The sequence below is a fragment of the Caretta caretta genome, chromosome 23 (assembly GCF_965140235.1).
Source record: "Caretta caretta isolate rCarCar2 chromosome 23, rCarCar1.hap1, whole genome shotgun sequence".
In the NCBI taxonomy this organism is placed as follows: domain Eukaryota; kingdom Metazoa; phylum Chordata; order Testudines; family Cheloniidae; genus Caretta; species Caretta caretta.
In genome coordinates this window covers 10,827,912-10,851,079 of record NC_134228.1, presented here as the reverse complement: position 1 = coordinate 10,851,079, position 23,168 = coordinate 10,827,912, and the positions used below count along the sequence as shown (strand labels likewise).

At 48.0% G+C, this 23,168-nt stretch overlaps 1 protein-coding gene across 2 annotated transcripts in view; it reads left to right on the top strand.

Moving 5' to 3' along the window:
• The window catches only part of TRIM28 (tripartite motif containing 28), a 54,212-nt gene that overhangs the window by 16,397 nt on the left and 14,647 nt on the right, over nt 1-23,168 (top strand). For both annotated transcript variants that reach the window (XM_048832547.2, XM_048832548.2), the window contains exons 2-8: nt 13,226-13,338; nt 16,034-16,166; nt 16,988-17,123; nt 18,934-19,050; nt 19,637-19,751; nt 20,279-20,425; nt 22,368-22,482. In XM_048832547.2, coding sequence (XP_048688504.1) covers nt 13,226-13,338; nt 16,034-16,166; nt 16,988-17,123; nt 18,934-19,050; nt 19,637-19,751; nt 20,279-20,425; nt 22,368-22,482 — 876 coding nt within the window. The remainder of the gene's footprint in view (nt 1-13,225; nt 13,339-16,033; nt 16,167-16,987; nt 17,124-18,933; nt 19,051-19,636; nt 19,752-20,278; nt 20,426-22,367; nt 22,483-23,168) is intronic.

The window sequence follows — 23,168 nt, the reverse complement described above, 5'->3', positions numbered from 1 at the left end:
TTCCGTTCAATCATATTGATACCTTCTGCTCGTTGTTCAGGGGTCAATTCAGGGGATATTCTTACCTGTCCTTGATGTTTATTTTCTTGGGGTAGCATCTCCAGTGTTATCAGATGAACCTCTGTCTTGCCAGGGCTTCAGTAGGTTCATGACTATCCTCTCCAATGGGACTTCAATAATTGGCAGAGGTACTAAAGGGACCCTTAAGCATGGTTGGGCCATGTAATTGGCACTCTGGCAGGAGGCACAATATCGTCGGACCTCCATATAAACTCCTGGCCAAACCAACATCTGTAGGATTTGATGGAGGGTCTTATCTATCCCTAGGTGTACTCCATACAAATGACTGTGATCTAGGTCCAACACTGCCCTTTGGTGGTGCCTTCGAGGTACCAAGAGTTGCTCCACTTTTTGCGCTTGCGTTTGAACTACTCTATATAATAGGTCCCAAAGCAGATCATTGGCCTGATCCTGCCCAAAATTCTCAAATGAGGCTTCAGTATGCCCAAACTCAAAGGGACCTACTTCTGCTTCCCTCTAAGGGTTGGTCTCTGTGGAACTGGGTCCAGCTTCTGGCTCATCAACCCTCTGCATCGTTCCCCTTCCAGCTGGACACACTTTCTTCCCTACAAGTGTAGCCTTTTGGTTCTGGACCAAAATCTTGGTTCCCATCATCTTGTCTGCCCTCCTTTCTCGCCTAGTCTTCCAGGGCTTCCCAGGTGTAGAGAACAAGTCCTGGGCTAATTCACAGAAGACCAGGAGAGGGCTAGTTCCTGGGGTGATTGTATCAATCCCAGGGTTGTTACCCTCCTCTGCGGAGTAGGCCTTCAAGCCCTGGGAAGTCTCGTTTTGTAAGGACTGGATATGGGAGTTTCAGAACCATCTCTGCTGTCACCTTTGTGGTATTCCCCCGGACCTCAATTTGTACAGGGAAGGTCAGATAATATGCACACAAGTGCGCTACAGCTGGTCCCACCCCACTAGTTTCCCTGAGACCAGCGTGATGGCACTTCTGGAGTCCACTAATGCAATAATGGTCTGTCATTCATCCTAACTGGCCATGTGTATCTATGTGGAGCCATTGTGACTCCCACAAGGTTTATCAAGCCACAAAGACCTGCATGATCATCTCCCCTCCCCCCCCTTGCATTGCATGGGCTCATCCACATTAGGGCACTGAGCAACTATATACCCTACTTCCCCACAAGCATAACATCTGTATCCTGCTCAAAGGAAAAACCCGCACAACACCTTCAGAAGACAAACCTGGGAGCTTAAATTTGTAACTTTGTTAGACCCTAAAAATCATGAACTTAAAGACTCTGGATTTATGGCTCAGTACAACAATCTATAACCCACTATTCCAGCAGCTCTCAACTTTCCAGACTACAGTACCCCTTTTAGGGGTCTGATTAGTCTTGCATACACCGAAGTTTCACTTCACTGAAAAACTACTTGCTTGCTTTTTGTATTTTTCTTTCTGATATTGTCAGCACACTATTACTGAAAAATTGCTGACTTTCTCATTACCATATAATTATAAAACAAGTGGATTGGAATATAAATATTGTACTTGTCAGTGTATAGTATATAGAGAAGTATAAAGAAGACTTTATACTGACTTCTCTAATATTTTATGTAGCCTGTTGAAAACTAGGCATCTATCTAGATGAGTTGATGTACCCCTTGGGGTACACACATCCCTGGTTGAGAACCACTAACTGTCCTACAACTGCAGAGGTGTAACAATTTGTTCCACTCTGTGTTTAGCTGTGGCACTCCAAGTACCATTCCTAGACCTGAAGAAGAGCTCTATGTAAGCTCTCAAACTTCTCTCACCAACAGAGGTTGGTCCAGTAAAAGATGTTCTCACCCACCTTTTCTCTCTCATTTCATGGGACCCACTCATTTCATGCAAACAACTGTTGTCGTGCTGTTGCGAATCTTCCCTTTTCACTTTGATGTCTGCTCGACTCTCTGCGAACAGCATATAAAACACTTCACTTATAGAGCCCTGCCCGGGAACTATTTTTTTTAACCTGCTCCTATCCCACCCCACAATACCCGCTCCTACATTGTTTCTTCCATTTTTATGCTGCTCCCACCCACAAAAAATTTAGATACCGCAACAGATTTTCCCCATGCTACTAAAAAAACAAAAAGGTTGGTTAGTATATTTTATATATAAATGGAATTCAGGCACAATTTTTACCACCAAAAATAAGACCAGTCTTGCTTAAACCATGAAATAATAAATAGCAGTTTCCCTGATAGGCTACTCTTGATAAATTTGAGAGATTTTGTTTTCCCACAAGTACTGCAGTCTGGGTTTTTTTGGTCCACCCAATCCATACCACAACAAAGTGAGTTTTACCTGCTCCTGTTCATATGGCAGCAGGACCTGTGGGATCCCAGTCCCACTGTATTGAATCATAGAATATCAGGGTTGGAAGGGACCTCAGGAGATCATCTAGTCCAACCCCCTGCTCAAAGCAGGACCAATCCCCAATTTTTGCCCCAGATCCCTAAATGGCCCCCTCAAGGATTGAACTCACAACCCTGGGTTTAGCAGGCCAATGCTCAAACCACTGAGCTATCCCTCTCTAAGAGTTGCAACTGATGGGTGACCCTTGAATTCAAAATGAAATTACTTTATATCCAAATGTTCACTGCTTAAATCACATGAACATAGGTTTGTCATTTTTGTTTATATGTAGCTATGAAATACCTGCGTGCAGTTATGATCACCAGTAGTATTGAACAAAATTATTGGTTGCAATTGGATTTTAGAATGAAATCTGGACTGAACAGCTGTGTCCCCATAGTTCTCCAACCTGGCGTGCCTTTTACAGTGCTGTGAGCGTAACAACTCCTGGTCTGCTCTCTCAGGCTCCAGCATGTAAAGGATTCCCAGCTGTACTTTGAATACTGTGGCCAGCCACTCTTGAATTACATTGCAGAGCAACACCAGCAAATTCCCAGTCCCAGACTTTCTCTCAGGAATGTGTATCTTGTACTACCCAGCCCTCTCCTGGACAACACAAGCTCATATGAAGTCTGTCGTTTTCTTAATAGAAAATGATATTCACAAATCTTGTTATCCCAAATGGAGTTTCCCAAACACTTCAGTCCAAGCACACTGGTTTAGATTAAACAAGTTTAACTACAGAAAATAGATTTGGTGATTACAAGTAATGAGGTATAGAAATCAGAATTAGCTGCATTTTACCTTTTTTCTTTGTAACCAACATCTAACTTACCAAGCTGTGATTTCAAAGCAAAAGTCTCTCGCCACATGTTTTAGCAGTCTTACTGTATGAATTCCTTTCTGCCAGGATCCCTCCCTAGTCCAGTAATACTTTTTTATCCTTCAGGTGTTGTCAGTGCTGTGAGTAGAGATGACGGGGGAGATCTTTTGGGGTGTCTGTTCCCTTTTCTTAGTTTTTTCTTTGAAAATCATTTCCAGCTGAGGTTCGAGAGACTGTAAGTCTGGGGGGGTTGGGAATCTCCACTTTTTCTTTGCCAAAATGTAGGTGTCTAGCTCACGCCCTTTTTTTCTACCAAAGAATAGCTGCTTAACCAGGTGATAATCCATTTGATTTTTTTTTTCACCTACCTGAGGCCTCAGTTTGCCTTTTATCTCTGAGGAACTGGTTTGTGCCTGGTTTTTAAACTTGGAACATCTCAGCAATGTCATACAGTAGAATTTTATTGTAACTTTAGTGTTACCACACGTTATCAGGACAATCAGCAAATTGAGTTTTCAAATTATACCTCAAGGCATCCTTTGTACAAAATTTCAGTCTTGTAACCCCGGTGAACATAGTGGTACAGACTGTCACAGTGACTTAGGTTTAAGCACCAAATGAGTCACATGGAGCAGGGAACATCTAGATTTTAAATGTAGATGCAAAAAGGCAATGTCAAGGCCAGAAAGGAAGGACCACTGTCATTTAGGGCAAGTCTACACTTAAAAGGCTGTATCAGCTGTTGTAGCGCTTAAATGAATATGCTCCTGTGCCATTGGGGGAGAGCCCCTTAATCAGTGTCCCCGAGAGGTGGTAGGTCTGTCAATGGGAGGAGTTCTCCTGTTGCCATACTACTGTCTGCATGGGGTTAATACGTAAATCAGGTGTGGAGTTTTCACACCTCTGAGTAACATACTGACACAGGTCTGTAGTACAGAATTGGCCTTAGCCTGATCTCTTGCATAACAGGCTGGAGAACCTCTCAGTGGTTTTGAGCCCAGTAACTTGTGATTGACTAGATTGAATCTCTTAGAACTTGTGTATACTAGGAAAGGGGGGAGGGGTGTGTGTGTGTGTGTGTGTGTGTGTGTTAACTTGATTGAAAATCCCATTTAATATCAGTGTGGGCACAGTTACCTGGCATCTATTTTGGATGGTTAAATTATAGCCTAGATCAGTTGATTCTCAGACCTCAGTGGTTCAGGAGCCAAATTAGCATTACACAAAAGAGCCACAGTTGTATGAATTAATAGTTTCATTTATTATAGTACTTTATATTTAAATAGCATGATGGGAAATATTTATATATGATCACAGCAAAATGATCAGTATTGCTATTAACTTACATTTGTAAATTAAATTTTTTTAGATGTGCTGCAAATTGCTGCAGTAGACACATTAAAGAGACATTTGCAGCTTGTGAGCCTCAGTCTGAGTATCACTGGCCTAGGTCCTTCCCTATGCTTTAACTCCACGAATGTAGCCTGGGCACTGTTTCTTTGCTTGGACTACTTAGGGCATGCCTATACTCAGGGAAAAGTAAGTGCTCTGCGGGATAGGGGTAAAGAACTGCCAAGTCATGTGACTCCCTGAGGTCAGCTGATGAGCAGGTCAGCAGCCAGGTGATGGCTGCTGGGTGATAAGGTGAGTTGCTGGTGGAGTTGACTAAGCTGAGAGTGAGAGGCACCAACACCTGCAGTTGTGGATTAATCTGTATAAGTGAGTTTGCAGATGAGGTGCAGCCCTCCAGCTCTAGACAGCCAAACTGAACACTGCATGTATGGCTCTTTCTAGGGTTTGGTGTGGGTTGCCCCAGGTTTCCTACAGCAACTTAAATATAAGGGCTTGTTGCACTGGGTTTATTTTTGAACCATTGTAACTGCACTAGTGGAAACCCTTCATTTAAACATGGTGCATCAGTGTAAAAGGCTTGCACCTGTGCAGCTTACTGTGGCTTGAGTCACTTGTTGCACTGGTGCTGCACATGTGCATGAGAGGGGGTTTGTTCTAGTGCAGTTACATCAATGCCCTGAGCTGTACTCTGCTGTTACTTGGATTCATTTCCTTGTGGAAAAGTCTGGAAGCTAAATGCTACATGGGTTTTCAGCCTGGCTTAGTGTCAGTTTTTTCAGGTTGGAGTGGGTAATAGGTGCTCATCTAGCTACCTACAGGGGTGGAAATAGTTTTGTGGTGTTGAAACTGGAAGAGTCTTGGGACATACTGAGTTCTTGCTGAGAGGCTGGAGGCTGTTTTAAGGTGCTTTGTGCACTAAAGATCTGTTAAATGCACTGACTCTCTAGCACTCAGACACAGCTTTTCGGGCTGGCTTTTGTGACTGCTTCCTTGTGTTGGGTTTTGGAATGAATTGGTATTGTTGGGGTAAGTAGAAGGCTGGCCTAAGGCCTTATCTTCATTCACAGTTCTGCTGGTTAACTAAAGGGTTGATTCTAAATCAATTTAGTTAAACTGGTTTAAAGCACTATAGGTACTCTTAATCTGATTTAAACCTATTTATATTGATTTAGCTTCAGGATCTACTTAAACTAACTCAATACAGGCCTGATTGAAATAGGATTAAGTGTCTACACCATGGTCTGTGCTGGCTTGTGTGAGTAAATCTGTTTAAAACCACCAGTGTCAAACTGATGCAGCACTGATTACAGACAAGGCTTAAGGCCTGAGGAGGGGGAGTGCATTTCAAGCCAGCTCTTTCCCATTTGCTGCTGGGCCTCAAGACCTCCTCTTCCCCTGCAGTGAGGGGGACTTCCAGATACAAGCAGAGTCCTGGCATCTGGGTTAGCCATGCCATGGAACAGTCTTGCTAATGGGCTAGAGCAGCATCCTCTTCTGAGAAGGATTTAGGAGGGACAGTCTTCTGGAGGAGAGAAGTCGAGTCACGTGGACACCTGTAGCTGAGTGTATCCTCTAACTTGTATAATCTTTTGGCAGCTGTCCCCAGGAGTGCTGATAGGCTGCATAGTGTAGTTTGGGGGAAGTTTAATGCAGGAATTGTCAGTAACAACAAGCAGCAAGGGAAGAATTGCTCTAGATAAACCATGTCTCAGGAAACACTTGATGTCAAGCCTGGGAAATGCAAAAGACTGCAGCAGTTTGGAAAAAGCAACACACTGGAGAGGGAGGGAAGTTTGAGGAGACTAGACTGGCAAGCAGGATCTCCTGGGAGTGACTGAAGAGGTTAGGCCTGCCTAGTTCAGGATGGCAGGATTAATAGGATTTGGGGTAAGGCTGCTGGGTTTTTTTAATAGTCTTGCTCTGAAGTTCCTGCTATTAAAATGAACATTTGGTATGTTTCTTCACTGGATGCTGCTGTTCACTGTGTACAGAATAGAAGTAGTACAGATGTCCAAGCCCAGTTGGACCTGCAGTAAGCATGGTTGATGTATAGGATGTGGTGGCCTAGGGACTGAGCGGTAGAATTGTGGAATCCCACTCCAGAGGAGATAAAGGCATGAAGCCAGAAGGATCTGCTCTAGGAATTATTTTGGGGAAGTTCTATGTCTGATATCATACAGGGAGTCAGGCTAGATGATCACAATGGTTCTGTGACTGGTTCCCCCTGGGGTGCCACCTGAAACTGGGGTACCACTGAGCCCTCTGACCCACCCTCACACTGTGCTGCTGTGACAAGTTACAAAGCCCTCCAAGCTTGCACTTTCACCAGCATTCATGTAGGTAGGGACACACCCAGCTGCAGTCACATGCAGGCTCTCTAACCACCAGTCTAGGGCCCCAGAACAGTACTGTCCTGCCTTTCAAATCTGGCCAGTATATGGGTTTAACACCTGGTCTGCCTCTCCCTCAATGTGAAGAGGACCATACACACTTACAGTAACCAAACTGAGATTTTCCCTAGAGGCCTTTGTCAAGGTTCCTTCCCCACTCTGAACTCTAAGGTACAGATGTGGGGACCTGCATGAAAACCTCCTAAGCTTATTTTTACCAGCTTAGGTTAAAACTTCCCCAAGGTACAAACTATTTTACCTTTTGCCCTTGGACTTTATTGCTGCCACCACCAAACATCTAACAGGGATATAACTGGGAAAGAGCCTGTTTGGATACGTCTTCTCCCCTCCCCACCCCACATCTTACACCCCCCTTCTTGGAGAAGGTTTGATAAAAATCCTCACCAATTTGCATAGGTGAACACAGACCCAAACCCTTGGATCTTAAGAACAATTGAAAAGCATTCAGATTCTTAAAAGAATTTTAATAGAAGTAAAAAGAATCACCTCTGTAAAATCAGGATGGTAAATGCCTTACAGGGTAATCCGATTCAAAACAGAGAGAATCCCTCTAGGCAAAACCTTAAGTTACAAAAAGACACAAACAGGAATATCCATTCCATTCAGCACCGCTTATTTTCTCAGCCATTTAAAGAAATCAGAATCTAATACATATCTAGCTAGATTACTTACTAAATTCCAAGACTCTATTCCTGTTGTGTCTCCGGCAAAAAGCATCACACAGATGGAGAGAGGCTGTTTCTCCCTTCCCCCAGCTTTTGAAAGTATCTTGTCTCCTCATTGGGTCATTTTGGTCAGGTGCCAGCAAGGTTATCCTAGCTTCTTAACCTTTTACAGGTGAAAGGGTTTTTCCTCTGGCCAGGACAGATTTTAAAGGTGTTTTCCCTTCCCTTTTATATTTGACAGCCGTAGTCAAATGCACACTGGTTTGGATTAAAACAAAAGTTTAAGTACAAAAGGATAGAGATTTTTTAAGTGATTATAAATAATAGCAAACAGATGAAAGCAGATTACCTTTAATAAACACAACCTCAAACTGATCTTAACATACTAGAGAGGTAGGATATGAATTAGCAAATTCTCAACCTGAGTGATAAACAGGCTGGCAGATTCTTAAGGCACAAGCTGCCTTGGCTTTGCAGCTTGGGTTTCTCAGGTTTTCATACACAGGCTAGCAATCCCTTAGCCTGGGACCATCACTTTCCCCTGTTCAGTCTTTATTCCTCAGGTGTTTCCAGGTGTGATGTTGCAGGGAGAGTGAGGTCCCCTCATGATGTCATTTCCACCCTTTTATATCTTCTTCCCACTTGCTCGAAAGCTCTTTTGCTGTGACTTGGGCCATACAGTTCTCATGGTGTAGTACTGTGGTACACAGTTCCCAGGGTAATCCTTGTGCTTGTGTGCATTTCCTCCAATAAGCCATTGACATTGTTAGGCCCTTTTATTGTTGTACCTGAAAGGCTGCTTGTGGTTGTTTTCATCCTACAACATGTTTCAGTAATGCACACACAGCTAAACTTCATACAACAATAGCGCATACAATCCAAGATATTAATGTCAAGCAAATAAAGACTTTTAGAATACTTCACAAGGCATACTTTATACAAAACCTATCCTAATTACATGACAGTGGGGAATATTGGGGTGTCAGGTTCCTTCTGGCCTTGGAATCTGAATGAATGAAAGGATTGGGTGCAGCTAGCCTTGCTGCTGTGGTACTGGCGGCTGACTTTAATGTGATTATTAGAGACCCAAGGTGGGTGAGGGTTATAGCTGTTGTTGAACTAACTTCTGTGGGTGAGACAAGCTTATGAGCTTACACAGCTCTTCTTCAGTAAGCTCCAAAGCTTGTGTGTCACCCATAGAAGTTTGTCCAATAAAAGATGTTACCTCACCCACTGTGTGTCTCAACATCCTAGGGCCCACATGGCTACAACAACACTGCATCAAACTTGGTTAGGGGCTAAACACTCTCATGTAGCATTGTACAAGTTTGAGGATTCAGGTTTTAAAAAGAGCGGTTGAATTCCTCTTATGCCGTTATAATCTTTAGCAAGTTAATGAGTTTGTTTGCTTTTCACACACAGACCTCATGCAATCCTAAGCTATAATGATCTGAAGAGTAAACTCAAAGGTAGGGGCAGCTCCTTGTAAGAGCAGGGGATAGAACTTCCACTGGTTCTGACATATATGAAAAATCAAACTAAAATCATGGAAAAGCTGAATGGCACTCGCTTTGGTTCCATGCTCAACAATCTAAAAAGTGGAATGCTGTGTTTCAGAGTGGGAGTTGGGCATGTTACCACTGGCAGCTAGCTCCCAGACTTGGGACTGGGATGCTGACAAACTTATCAAATTGCTTTGTCAGAAGTCCTGTGTATAGACTCTAGTTTCGTACTTAGAATCATAGAATATAAGGGTTGGAAGGGACCCCAGAAGGTCATCTAGTCCAACCCCCTGCTCGAAGCAGGACCAATTCCCAGTTAAATCATCCCAGCCAGGGCTTTGTCAAGCCTGACCTTAAAAACCTCTAAGGAAGGAGATTCTACCACCTCCCTAGGTAATGCATTCCAGTGTTTCACCACCCTCTTAGTGAAAAAGTTTTTCCTAATATCCAATCTAAACCTCCCCCACTGCAGCTTGAGACCATTACTCCTCGTTCTGTCATCTGCTACCATTGAGAACAGTCTAGAGCCATCCTCTTTGGAACCCCCTTTCAGGTAGTTGAAAGCAGCTATCAAATCCCCCCTCATTCTTCTCTTCTGCAGGCTAAACAATCCCAGCTCCCTCAGCCTCTCCTCATAAATCATGTGTTCCAGACCCCTAATCATTTTTGTTGCCCTTTGCTGGATTCTCTCCAATTTATCCACATCCTTCTTGAAGTGTGGGGCCCAAAACTGGACACAGTACTCCAGATGAGGCCTCACCAATGTTGAATAGAGGGGAACGATCACGTCCCTCGATCTGCTCGCTATGCCCCTGCTTATACATCCCAAAATGCCATTGGCCTTCTTGGCAACAAGGGCACACTGCTGACTCATATCCAGCTTCTCGTCCACTGTCACCCCTAGGTCCTTTTCCGCAGAACTGCTGCCTAGCCATTCGGTCCCTAGTCTGTAGCTGTGCATTGGGTTCTTCCGTCCTAAGTACAGGACCCTGCACTTATCCTTATTGAACCTCATCAGATTTCTTTTGGCCCAATCCTCCAATTTGTCTACTTAGTTCGAAGTGTCTTGAAATGGGAACTTCCGAGTCCATGCTGGGGGAGATGTTTCAGCTTTAACACCTGCCCACCCTTTTGAATGTAACTATGTAAGGAAAAGGAAGCTTTTTGAGTTGCACTGCTTGCAAAGGATCCTGTACAGATTGCTGCATTCAGTCTGTTTCTGGCTTGCTATGACTATTGTGGGACAAAGTGATGACCACTTCAGGTGCTTTGGCCGCTCTGAAGGGTTTGTGGTGTTCCTGGTTGGCATGACTACTGCTGTTCTCAGCAGAAATCCTTCCCTTCAGAATGTAGAGACTGAATTTAAGGCCTTCTTCCCACCTGAATTTCTCTGGAGCTGCGTCTCCAAGGCTGCCACATCCACAGCTCATGCCCAGGTGGCTACAGCATTGTTTGTTTTGCTTAGATGCTGTGATGATGCCTGGAAGTTGCCCATCCCACTCAGGCTGTACCAGGCTGAAATTATCCTTCTGCTTGGTAGCTAGATAAAATGGGGTAAGGATTAGCCAGAATACCTTATATTCTATACTCCAATTGCTGTGGCTGGGTTACACAGCACCTGTAGCCTTCAGTTTCAACATGAATGCACGGAAGAACTGTCTTTCAGCATCTCTTTATTTGGTGGCTCTTCCTCCCAGTGTCCTTTCCCATCGGGGCACTTTCCTAGATAAATTAGGAACTGAGTGTTCTGGATGGGTACTTCCCAAGGCATAAGATTCATGTCAGTTACTGAGTTGACTGTGGCAGATGAGCTGTTCGTTCTGCATCCAATTCAGCCACCCACACCAGGCTGGCTAGGCAGCAGAGCCAAGCAGGATAACGCACAGGCTGGAAAATAGTTGTAACGGACATGCCACTGCTGTAGGGTAGTACTTGCCACTACTTTCTCCATAATCTTGGCACTGCCTTCCTGTCATCTCCCCTAAGGGGGAAAGTTATGCTGCTCAGTGGAGGAGCTTCCATTATAGGACAAGGTGCAATGTTGAAGCTTGGTGCCTTTTAACACAGGCTAAGCCTGCACTGTGCTGAAATGTGTAGACTCTAGACTCTTGGAGCCTTTCCCAGGCAAAGTAGCAGAACTGCTGCTTGGGGGATTGGCTGTGTAGCAGGCTGGGGTTGGTTGTGGAGTGGCCCATACTATAGATCCAGGCACAGGAGCATTTAGGCTATGTCTACATGTTCCCATGGAAACCTGCCTGGGCCACTTGGCTTGCTATAAGAAAAGGAGTACTTGTGGCACCTTAGAGACTAACCAATTTATTTGAGCATGAGTTTTCGTGAGCTACAGCTCACTTCATCGGATGCATACCGTGGAAACTGCTATGTGGATGCAGTCAATGGAAATGGCTGAGATTAGAATCTTGTGACTGACTTAACTATGCAAAGAGCATGGCTCTTAAATACTTTGTTAGGCAGAGGGGTCTGGCCAGGTGGCCCGTTGGAGTGTTGTGGAGGTGTTGAGAGCTGTTTTTTCAGCCCCCACTTGAAAGATGCAGGATCCCCTAGCTAAAAGGGATTAGCACCTGCTTAGACTGCAAACCTGGTAGAGGTTGAGAGTTTTTGTTGTATTGTGGGAAATCTGTTTGCATAAATGCAAGTCATATTGGGAGTATGGTTCAGCTAGCATGTTCCTGCTTGTTTTTCCTGACATCCCCCATTATATTAAACATCTTTGTACCATAAACATTCCAATAAGCGGGTCAACACTGTTCATAACACACGACAGGTGCTTAGATGCTGTGATGATGGATGCTGTGGAAAACAATGGCATAGTGTAGACATGGGGGTTTTTGTGCTTCTCTGCAGTTTTAAAAACGGGCTTACTTACCTCCATGCATCTAAATTGCTGATCATGCTTTGTACTCATGCTAAACATTGTGGAAACTTACTAGTAATTAAATTGCTGTAACCTGTTCTGTACATGCAGAATATATCATGTATATTCTTGTGAGGTTTGCCAAGCGTGCTGTGCACTCAGTAGATGTCTCTGGTCTGTTAATATCTGGAATGTTTTCTGCAGAGATCAGAGAAGGTGTGTAAGGGTTATGGAATTTAATGCGCTGTAAGCAAGGGGAATATAAATGAGCAACAGTGAGGATGTAACAGTTGCAAGACTGTTTCCCAGATTGGTAATGTAGTCAACTTTCTGTGCTGTGCTGATTGATCTTCAGTTAATAAACAGAGCTCTCAATACAGAAGCACCTCGATGTTCCATGAGCCCAAACTCCAGGCAGAACCAGCTCTCCAGTTCCTCATGAGTAACCCTGTAACCTCTCCATTTTAATGGCTGCTCCTCCAGGAGGCAGAGACACATGTGGGGTCTTCCTGCTCACTGGGGGAAATTCTGCTGAGTTCTGGGCACTTGAAAGGAGGCTAGCTTGCCTCTCTACCTGTCACATTGTGCTCCCCTGCTGTCTTCTGCTTAGGTGCTGTGGGCACAGACTGCCCTCTGACATGGCAGACTGTTTTGGGGGGAGGGAAATGGCTCCATCTCCCCATACTCTTGCTGTAAGATGTGTAGGGTCCCTGTGGCTGGTGTTTGGTGAGTATGGAGGCCCCCTAATGTTGTGGTGCTTTTAGGCTGGAGGGACCTAACTGGACGGGGGAGAGCCCACTGACTGTTCCGCTCGTGGAGTGTGAGCAGCTGCAAAAGATTTTCAGTGCATGATGCGGAGACCCTACCAGACAGCCCTTACATCCCACGTCCATACCTGCAGTGGCCATTCAGAGATGGTGCTAAGTTTCAGTATCTTAGCCCCGGTCTACAGATGTGTGTTGAAAAAAAAAACTAGATCGCTCAGGGGTGACTGACAGTTATATCAACCAAACTCCCAGTGTAGACAAAACTATGTTGACAGGAGGGCTTCTCCCCCTGCTTCTCAGGGAGGAGGATTAACTACACTGGGGTGGCTCCCCAAGGATTAGTTACATATCTGCTGCTGCTTCCTGTGTGCATGATGCTCTCTTTTGCTCCTTTTCCCTTGCAGTGGTGGACTGCCCTGTGTGCAAACACCAGTGTTACCTCAAGGACATAGTGGAGAACTACTTCCTGAGAGACAGCGGGGTGGAGGCAGCCACAGACAGCAAGGATGCCAACCAGGTAGGGGTGTAACCTTCCTATCCCTTCCTCCCCAGAAGGGCTCTGATTGACCCCTCAGCAGAATACAGTTCTGCTCCCCACCCTATTATTCCTAGCTCGCCATGCAGGCTGGGCTTTGATGGGGGTGGCTTGCAGTCCCTCCTGCCATAGATCAGCTCAGTTCTCCTGGTAAAAGGAAGCAGTGCAGAGCACCTGGCCCTTCCTTTCCTGACACCGTGCTCCATGCTGAACCTGGCTGCTGAGGTTGGATGGGGCTGTATTGGGGATGTTGAGGCACCCCCAGGGTATGCTCTGCCCAGGGCAGGCAGTGCATTCATGGGTGCTTTGTCAGGCCCCTTTCGGAGGTGGTGGTTTGTTACCCAGCACAGCAGAGCCTATGGGTGCTACTGTGCTGTGCAGACACAGTAAAGCTTGGACCTCAGCGATTAATTATAAATAGACCAGACTGGAGTAGGGAGGGGATGGGACAAGACTCTTGATGTGTCACAGCAGGACTTGGTCCTGGGCCTTGATTTTTTGACACTTGCTCTTTCTAAGATGACCCATGTGTCATGCTAATCACTGTTACCTGTCTAGCTGCCCCTGGGTCCCCTATCTGAGAGCATCCCCTCGGGCGTCCAACCTCAGGCCTCATCTCCGTGACTTCCCCACTCCTAGACCCGTCTCCCTGTGTACCAGCTGTGCTTACCCAGCAGGTCCAAACAGACCAGTGCCTGCGGTTCTTGTTTGTGCAGCAAATAGTGACCCAAAGAAAACGGCCGCTTTAAAACGAAGTGCAGCAGTGGGAACACAGCAAAGCATAAGAGACGCTGTTTTAAGGCTGGTTTCAGAGGAACAGCCGTGTTAGTCTGTATTTGCAAAAAGAAAAGGAGTACTTGTGGCACCTTAGAGACTAACCAATTTATTTGAGCATGAGCTTTCGTGAGCTACAGCTCACTTCATCAGATGTGTACCGTGGAAACTGCAGCAGACTGTCTACATTGGCAATTTACAGCGCTGAGACTTTCTCATTCAGGGGTGTGAAAAAACACCCCCCTGAGTGCAGTAAGTTTCAGCACTGTAAAGCACCAGTGTAGACAGGGCACCAGTGCTGGGAGCTACGCTCCTTGTTGAAGTGGTGGTGTTAGAGAGCTGCACCGTGACCACACAAGGCACCTTAAAGTGCTGCCAGTGTAGACTAGCCATTAGGTACATGTCTGTCTCAAATAAAAGCTCAGGTGAGGCCTGTCTTACCCTGACCTCTGCCGTCTGAGGGCCTGTCTGCCCCGTCATTGAGGGCCTGTCTTTTTATCCAGCCGAAGGCTGTTTGTTCAGCTTGGCCAGCTCCTCAGGTGGTGGAAACCAGAACTTGAAAGTAAATAGCCTAGGTGTTTTCTGGAGCAGTTGTCAGGCCATTACCCAGGGATTTCAGAACTCAAAACTGTGGTAACTTAATTGGTTTTCTCCAGGCGATGTCAGGATTAAATCAATGGGGACAAACGACTGCTTTCATCCAAAGCTCCCTTTTTGAGTCTCAGGTGCACACATGCCATAGCAATAGTTTTTAGAGCACACCCAAGTAGTTTACCCAAAGTCTGAGATGGTTTTGAGTGATCAATAGCTGGGGTTCTGGGGTCCCTCCTTCCATCCAGCTTTAGGATTGCCAGTTTTGGTTGGACATATTCCTGACCTCTTTAATTCTTGGAGACTCCAGAACAATCCTGAAGGGTTGGCAACCCTAGCCCAGCTGCTGGGGAGAAGATAGTAGTTGCTGCTCAAATAAAAGCTCCCTCAAACTACTCCAAAGTGTTTTTACTAAATCTTTTATAGCTGCTAACTTAAACAAAGCACATAACTCAGTGACTCCTATTGGGTCACCAATTCTCCTAGCTTCAGTAAATTGCTCATTATCCCTTATCAGCAAAGCATTGTTAGTCATAATAAAACTTGTGTCCTCAGAACCGAGGTTGGCTATTCACACACCCCCTTCCATTCTCATAGTCCATTAACTCTGTTCCATCCTCCCATTCTGTTGAGCAAAACTGCAAACATGCAGCTGTTTGGCCTTGCCTCTCAAAGTCCTATCTAGTGTATTTGCTTTCAACTAACGGTGGCAGGACACACACAATGGCTGCAGTTAGGTCACGTTCAATTCTCTCATTACAAGGCCTGTCTGCTTGAATGAAGTCCTTGTCACCCTCTTAGGCGGTCTACACTACAAATGTCCACATCCCCGAGTGAAATAAGTTATACCAACCTAAGGGCCAGTGTAGACCGTGCTATCTCAGCCTCTTGCAGATGCGGGAGAGCTCTGTGAGCTTAAAGTGTCTTCACCAGAAGCACTACCGTGGCATTGGTGCAGCTGCACCTCTGTAAATGATGTAGTGTAGACAGGTTTGGAGCTAGCCTGTACTATAACTTATTCTCTGCCTTAAGACTATTGCACATCTGCAGCCCATCTCCTTCTGTTCAGTCTGAGTTGGAGGACCTCAGTGTTGTGCTCCCAGGGTCATCTGCTCCGTGCAATACCACGGGTGCCCATAACTGCACTGGGAGCCAGGGACGCTGGACACCCTTGGAAACGAGCCCTGGTGTCTGTCCTTGCCCTGTGCCTAGGCTTGTCTCTACAAGGTCTTGGTGTAATTTGAGGCAGTAGGCTGAGATGGTTGTGGGGCTGGTGTGTACCTTGGTGCTCACCCTTTCTCCTGTCCCCCAGTGCTGCACCAGCTGTGATGACAACGCCCCTGCTACCAGCTACTGTGTGGAGTGCTCAGAGCCACTGTGCGAGACGTGTGTGGAAGCCCACCAGAGGGTGAAGTACACCAAAGACCACACGGTCAGATCCACAGGTCAGTGCCCCACCACCCTGCCCCACTCCTAGCAGGGGAATGCTGAACTAGCCTGGTACCACCTGCCCCTTGAAGAGGGGTAGGGTGGGGGCTGGGGTCATGGAGTGTAACCACTTCTCCTTGCCCACCCAGAGTGCTTCACTTGGGTATCTACACAAGAGAGCCGGTTTAAACCAATTTGGCTAAATCAGTGCAAACCCCTGTTTGTGCTGTCTATGTTCTGTTCAACTTAACCTCTTCTGGGTGATACCGTCCACTCTTCAAATGGAATGAGAGCATCCATCTGGGGTTGTACTGCTTAACTGAATCAGTTTGAATTCTTCCCTTTGGGCAGAATGCAACTTTTTCGTGTAGACAAGGCTCCAGAGGCAGAAAGCTAGGTCCCAACTGGTGAGGGAGAGGACTTCGGTCTGAGGCTCCATGCAATGCCCACTTTCTGGCAGCATGGGCTCTGCTGCCCATGGCCAGCACTGGAAGCCTTGAAGAGGGGATCTGGGAAACAGATCTGGACATGCAGGCGGTAGTCGGGCATGTTGCACATGACAGCTGAGCAGGCTTCCCCTTCAGCTTTGCCAGTGCCCCATAACCCAGACCTACAGCCCTTCTGGATCCACCCCAATACAGAGCTCTACCATTATCCTTCAGTCCCAGCCCTGTCTGTCTATCCTCCTCCTCCCCCCTCCCCCCGGCACTGTCCCGGTCTGCCAGTGTCCCTCACTCCCGACCTGCAGGCCACTCTAGGCTGGTGGCTGGCTGCTGTGGTTGGGGTGCCCCTGGGGCTCTGGCTGGAGGAGAAGGGTAATGCTCACATTCTGTTCTAGGCCCTTCGAAGTCAAAAGAGGGTGAGCGCACAGTCTACTGCTCCGTGCACAAGCATGAGCCCCTGGTGCTGTTCTGTGATACCTGTGACACTCTGACCTGTCGGGACTGCCAGCTCAATGCCCACAAGGATCACCAGTAAGCATGCACACCCACTGGCTGTACTCTGCTGTGAGCTTCCCTGTCCGTTCTGGAGCAGAGTTGTGCTGCCCCTACTTCTGCCTGGGTTCCTAATGGTGTGGCTAGCCTGGGCCAGGCTCGCTCTCTCCCCCACTGGGCTGGAGATGTGGCCACCCACTGCCAGTCTGTGCCGTACTTTCTTCCAGATGGGACGGCTGTAGCAGACCTCTCTGCTAGCCTGTGCATCTTTTCTCCTGGATGGCATGGCTGGGTCGGCTGTGCCAGACCTCTCCGCTAGGCACTGCTGGCCTTTGCCATGTCTCCAGGCTGCTGGTGGAGTTGAGGCAGCTAGACCAGCACTTTGTGCTGTGGGTAGGTTTGGTCCTGGTGTTCCTTGACCTGTTCTCACCTGGGCCCCTGTGATGGTTCTCAGAGTAGCCAGAACTGAGTAATTTTACACTCCTGCCTCATCTCTGTTACCACTAGCCTGTCAGCCACCTAAGCAATCTCCTCTGGGCTGTACACGCTTGCACTTAATGCAATAAGGGGTACCCCAGCTTATGTGATTCAACTCAGGATCAGTGCCTTACATAGTTCTGCACCCCTGAGATGTTTCTAGTGAAAACAAATTTATTATCTGAGTCGGGAGATAGTGAAGAAACGAACACACAAGGTTACACACCCAGCAAAATACAAACACGCTTTCTAGAGACTGCTAACTTCCTGTCTAAAGTTCATCTCACCCCAGATGTCCATTCCGACCGAGGTGGGCTGGGCGTCCGTTTTCATGGAAGTGAACACAGTGCTCGCTCGCTTCCCCCATCTTGTCTTCCCGCAACCAGGGTTGTCTTCTGTTCCCCAAATGTAGTCCAGCAAACCTTTTGATGTGTATCTCAAGATGAGGTTCCCTTCCCTTGCTCTGTATTCTTCCCTGTTGACTGCCTATTTAGTTGGGGATTGGCCCTGCCTTGAGCAAGGGGGTTGGACTAGATGACCTCCTGAGGTCCCTTCCAACCCTGATATTCTATGATTCAATGTAAGCTTGCCTGTGTTTTTAGCTTACAGTGCTTAATTTACTTGTTGGTCAAGAGGCAGTCAATTAAGGTCCCTTTTCTGGGGGAAAACAGGAAACCTGTTTTGCTGCTGTGATACAGAATAAGAATATATATTGTGTGTGTACGTTTCACAACAACATTAATAACCAGTGTGGCCCTGGCTTTCATTTGAGACTTTCCATGATGTACTTAGGTGAGCCAAAATGTGAACACCAGAACCAGGAGATCATTGCAACCCCTTTGCCAGCTGGCATTGAGGGGTTCATGGGTCATAGAATCATAGAATAACAGAGTTGGAAGGGACCTCTGGAGGCCATCTAGTCCAACCCCCTGCCCAGAGCAGGACCAATCCCAACTAAATCATCCCCCACTGCAACTTGACACCATTACTCCTTGTCCTGTCATCTGCTATCACTGAGAATAGTCTAGATCCATCCTCTTTGGATCCACCTTTCAGGTAGTTAAAAGCAGCTATCAAATCCCCCCTCATTTTTCTCTTCCGTAGACGAAACAATCCCAGTTCCCTCAGCCTCTCCTCATAAGTCATGTGTTCCAGACCCCTAATCATTTTTGTTGCCCTTCGCTGGACTCTCTCCAATTTCTCCATATCCTTCTTGTAGTGTGGGGCCCAAAACTGCACACAGTACTCCAGATGAGGCCTCACCAATGTCAAATAGAGGGGAATGATCACGTCCCTCGATCTGCTGGCAGCTCCTGCACCTGTTCTCTGCCTGGCCAGCTCTGAGTGTCCCTCTCCACTTCCATCTCCACAGATACCAGTTCTTGGAGGATGCTGTCAGGAATCAGCGCAAGATGCTGGCTGCGCTGGTGAAGCGCCTGGGGGACAAGCACGCCAACCTGCAGAAATCCACCAAGGAAGTGCGCACCTCGTATGTAGCCCTGCTGAGCATCCCAACCATGGGGGGTCCCTGTCCATGCTGCTGAGCCCCAAGGAGGGATTTCCCTCACCCCCAAAGATGCACAGGGAAGCCCTTTCTTTTGACGGGGGAGCAGGACGGCATTGAGATCTTTTCTTTGAGTGCTGGTCCCTATGTGTTCCACTGTGGGTACGCATGTGCCTAAGACCAGAGTATCTTTGCCACCAGTGTCCATGCCTGCTTAGCCAAACAGACTCCTGTTGGCTTTCTGCATTCCCCATGAGCCAAAGAGGGGGTCCAAACTGGCAGGCACGGTCAAGACAGAGGCCTCCAGGGCTGCTGTTAGCTGAGGAGGAAGCAGCTGGGGTTGGCAGAAGTTTGGGCTTGGGCCAAGGCCCATGTCAGAAGCACTCCTGCCTTAGCAACAGTTGCACGGGATCACATCTGTGTCTAACCAGCCCAAGGGATGGGACAGGGGAGCTGTGCTATTGCAGAACCTCTCCCATCCTCGCGCCTTGGCTGGCTGAGATGCAGAAAGCCCTGGGGAGGGCAGTGGGTGTTTAGTATACTCAGCATGTGGCTCTGGCTGGCTACGCAGGATCCGGCAGGTGACAGATGTGCAGAAGCGGGTGCAGGTGGACGTGAAGATGGCCATCCTGCAAATCATGAAGGAGCTCAACAAGCGGGGCAAGGTGCTGGTCAATGACGCACAGGTGAGTGCATATTGTGGGGGGGCCCTCCCAACCCACCTGTGGAGCAAACCACTGACTCGTCCTCCTGCTGCCCTGGCAGGAGCCTTGAAAACAGGTGTGCAAGGAGTTCCTCTGAGCACATGTGGATCTTAGCACTGAAACCTGCTGTCTCCCTACTCCTAGGGAGTAAGGGAGCTGTCCCCCTTGGCTTCCCCTATTGTGGCTCCATCTCCGCTCTTAAACAGTCCTTTGGAGGAATGCTTCCCTTGTGCCAGCCCCCAAGGTGTCTGACTCTTGCCCTCTGGCCCATCCCATGAGCTGTGCCATGCGCATCCAGCTGAGAAGTTTCCAAGCAGGAATCTGTCCTGCATTGGCACCAATCCCTACTCAGTTCACAGCCGTGCATATCATTCGTTAAAATATTAGGCAGTTCCTACTTGTCCACACAGTCTGCACTGCAGCCCGGGGCATGTGGCAGCATGGGGCGGGGGGAAGGGCAGGTCTCTGTGCAGTTGCTGATGGGGTGCCGGCACCTGGCTGTGTTGCAGAAAGTGACCGAGGGGCAGCAGGAGAAGCTGGAGCGCCAGCACTGGGCCATGACCAAGTTGCAGCGCCATCAGGAGCACATCCTGCGTTTCGCCTCCTGGGCCCTGGAGAGTGACAACAACACTGCCCTGCTGCTTTCCAAGAAACTGGTGAGTGACTAGATGGGTAGGGGGTGCAGCACAAGGGGGCCCATCTAGTGCCAGATCACAGACCCTGATCTCTGGCTCAGCTATACTTGCTGCAGGGTGCTCTCCAGGCTCGGTTCTGGTGGAGATCTTCTCTCCACTTGGCTTTCTGAAAGGGATGAGGCTCTTGCAGGTGTCGGGCAACATGTCACAGCTCAGGGTCACTGCGCCTGCATTCCTCCTCCGTGGTCCAGCAGGGACACTCACTCCAGGCTCCGCAGCTGTCTACTCTTGGGTGAAGACCCATGTCTCTCCTCCTGCCCGGGATATTGCTAGGCTGCACAGCCAGCCTACACTGTAAATCCCCCTGGCAAGTCAAATGCCCTAAACAGGCCAGCGCCTGCACTTTTATCCTCCGTGTGGTTGTCCCTGTTTAGTTAGCACTCAGCTCTGAGGAAGCAGTTATTTCTAAGGTGAAGGCATTATAGAAAACATGTGAAAGTAATACAAAAACCTGCAGGTGTGCTGATTAAGCTTAGTAGAGATCTGGGAAGGGTTCTTGCTGGTAATTTGGTCCTGCTTTGAGCAGGGGGTTGGACTAGATGACCTTCTGGGGTCCCTTCCAACCCTTATATTCTATGATTCTATGATTAGTCCCTCGAACCCCAGCAAAGGGGTTTTTCTGGGGCTACAAGTTCATAACCACTTCTGCTGAGATTCTCTGAGCAGACAATCAGTAGACTTTTCTCAGGGCATAGCTAGATAAGTTGTCAGGGTGATTAAGCACTGGAATAAATTGCCTAGGGAGGTTGTGGAATCTCCATCATTGGGGATTTTTAAGAGCAGGTTAGACAAACCCATGTCAGGGGTGGTCTAGGATAGATAATATTTAATCCTGCCATGAGTGCAGGGGACTGGACTAGATGACCTCTTGCCCCTTCCAGCCCTATGATTACAAGTTCATGTAGAATAGGTCCATCAATGACTATCAGCCAAGATGGTCAGGGACACAACCCCATGCACTGGGTGCCCCTAGTCTCCGATTGCTGGAAACTGGGACTGGATGATAGTAGATGATCACTCATTAATTGCCTGTTCTGTTCATTCTGAAGCACCTGGCATTGATCGCTGGCCGAAGGCAGGATACTGGGCTAGATGGACCCTTGATCTGGCCCCTCTTTTGTTCAGAAGACTGGGTATTTGCATAACTGCGGGAGGGGGATTTACATTGTTTAAGAGCCCTCTGAAGCTCATGACTAAGGCTAAGATTGTGTCACAGAGGTCATGGAAGGCATGGAAACTGGGACTTACAGAAACCTGACATTTTCTGTTTCAGCTGCTGGGGCAGTGGCCCTGGAGCTCCCAGCTGCGGGGGTGGCTGTTTTGGGTGCTTCTGTTTAAATGCACCCTAGCCTGTCAGTCTTCTGTCAGTGCTTGGATTAAGTGAGTAACCCATCCTCTCCCCAGCACAGAGCTGATAGTTGATGCAGTTCTGAGCCAGGTCAGACCAAGCAGAGCTGTTACTTGCGGTGTTGGCAGGGGTGGGAGTGGCATTAATTACTCTTTTTTGACTCCTACAGGAGGAAACTTTCCTATCTGACCCATTCACCCAGAACACAATCGCTGGCCAGTTTGTAAACATACACACAACATTCACAAAACAAACACCATTGAAGCTTCCCTGTTTCCATAGCATTGTCTCATTGGTGCACCAACCTGTGACTATGAGTGGGAGCCTGGGACCAGCATTGTGCCACCACTCCCACCCCCCAGAAGCTTGCGAGGGTGGGTTCTACTGCATGGAGATCCAGAGTCCAATCGCTTTGAGGTGTCTGGGTTTCCTGGCCACACCAGGATTACATGGGAGGAGAGGACAGGATGAGTGGATCCAGGTTCCTGGGTTTCAGCAGCATCGTTACCTTGAGTGTGACTGTCTGTTCCTCTCCTTCTCCTCCCCCCCCAAAAGATCTACTTCCAGCTGCATCGTGCCCTCAAGATGATCGTAGACCCCGTGGAGCCCCAGGGGGACATGAAGTTCCAGTGGGATCTTAACGCCTGGACCAAGAGTGCGGAGACCTTCGGTGAGCTGTGGGGCTGGGGGTGTCTGGGAGAGTCACTGGCTTTGAGAAGATGCGGGTATGTGTCGTGGAGGGAAGGGGATTGCAGAGATCCCAGACAATGTTGGCCTCTGTATTCCTCCCCGGCGCTGCACAGGGCATAAGAGTCATATGCTGTCTGTGCTGGGAGCCCAGTGTTCTGGCTGTCCCTCCTCCCCAGGGGCTGGGTCTTGACCAGTGAGTGGCTTGTGGCAGGACAGTAGGGGACCACTCTGTACACAGGTCACAAGCCTAGTGACATGAGCCTTCCTGTCCCATAATGTCAGAGCCAGGGAAAAGTGGCTGGCTGACTGCAGATGTCAGGGAGGTGTCACTGCACCTGGGTAGCCTGACATCCAGGTTCAGCCAACACCCAGGTACTGCCCTCGCTTTGCCAGCCAAATGACTCCTGCCTTGTTGGGCACAGCTGAGTGGATCCTGTGTGGAGGGGAGTCGGGCTCCTTGTAGCCAGACTGCAGGGTCCAGTCCTGCAGCTGTTTTCTGAGCATTGGGATCTACCTGAAATCTGCCCCCCCCCACCCCACCCCACCCCAAGCAGGACCAGCCAAGGGTGGGGAGTGCTGTAGTGGGATGTGGGCATTAAGCCAGTGCACAGGGCACCCCACTGTGCCATGGGAGCAGATCCCAAATGGCCAGCCTGCCTCAGTGGC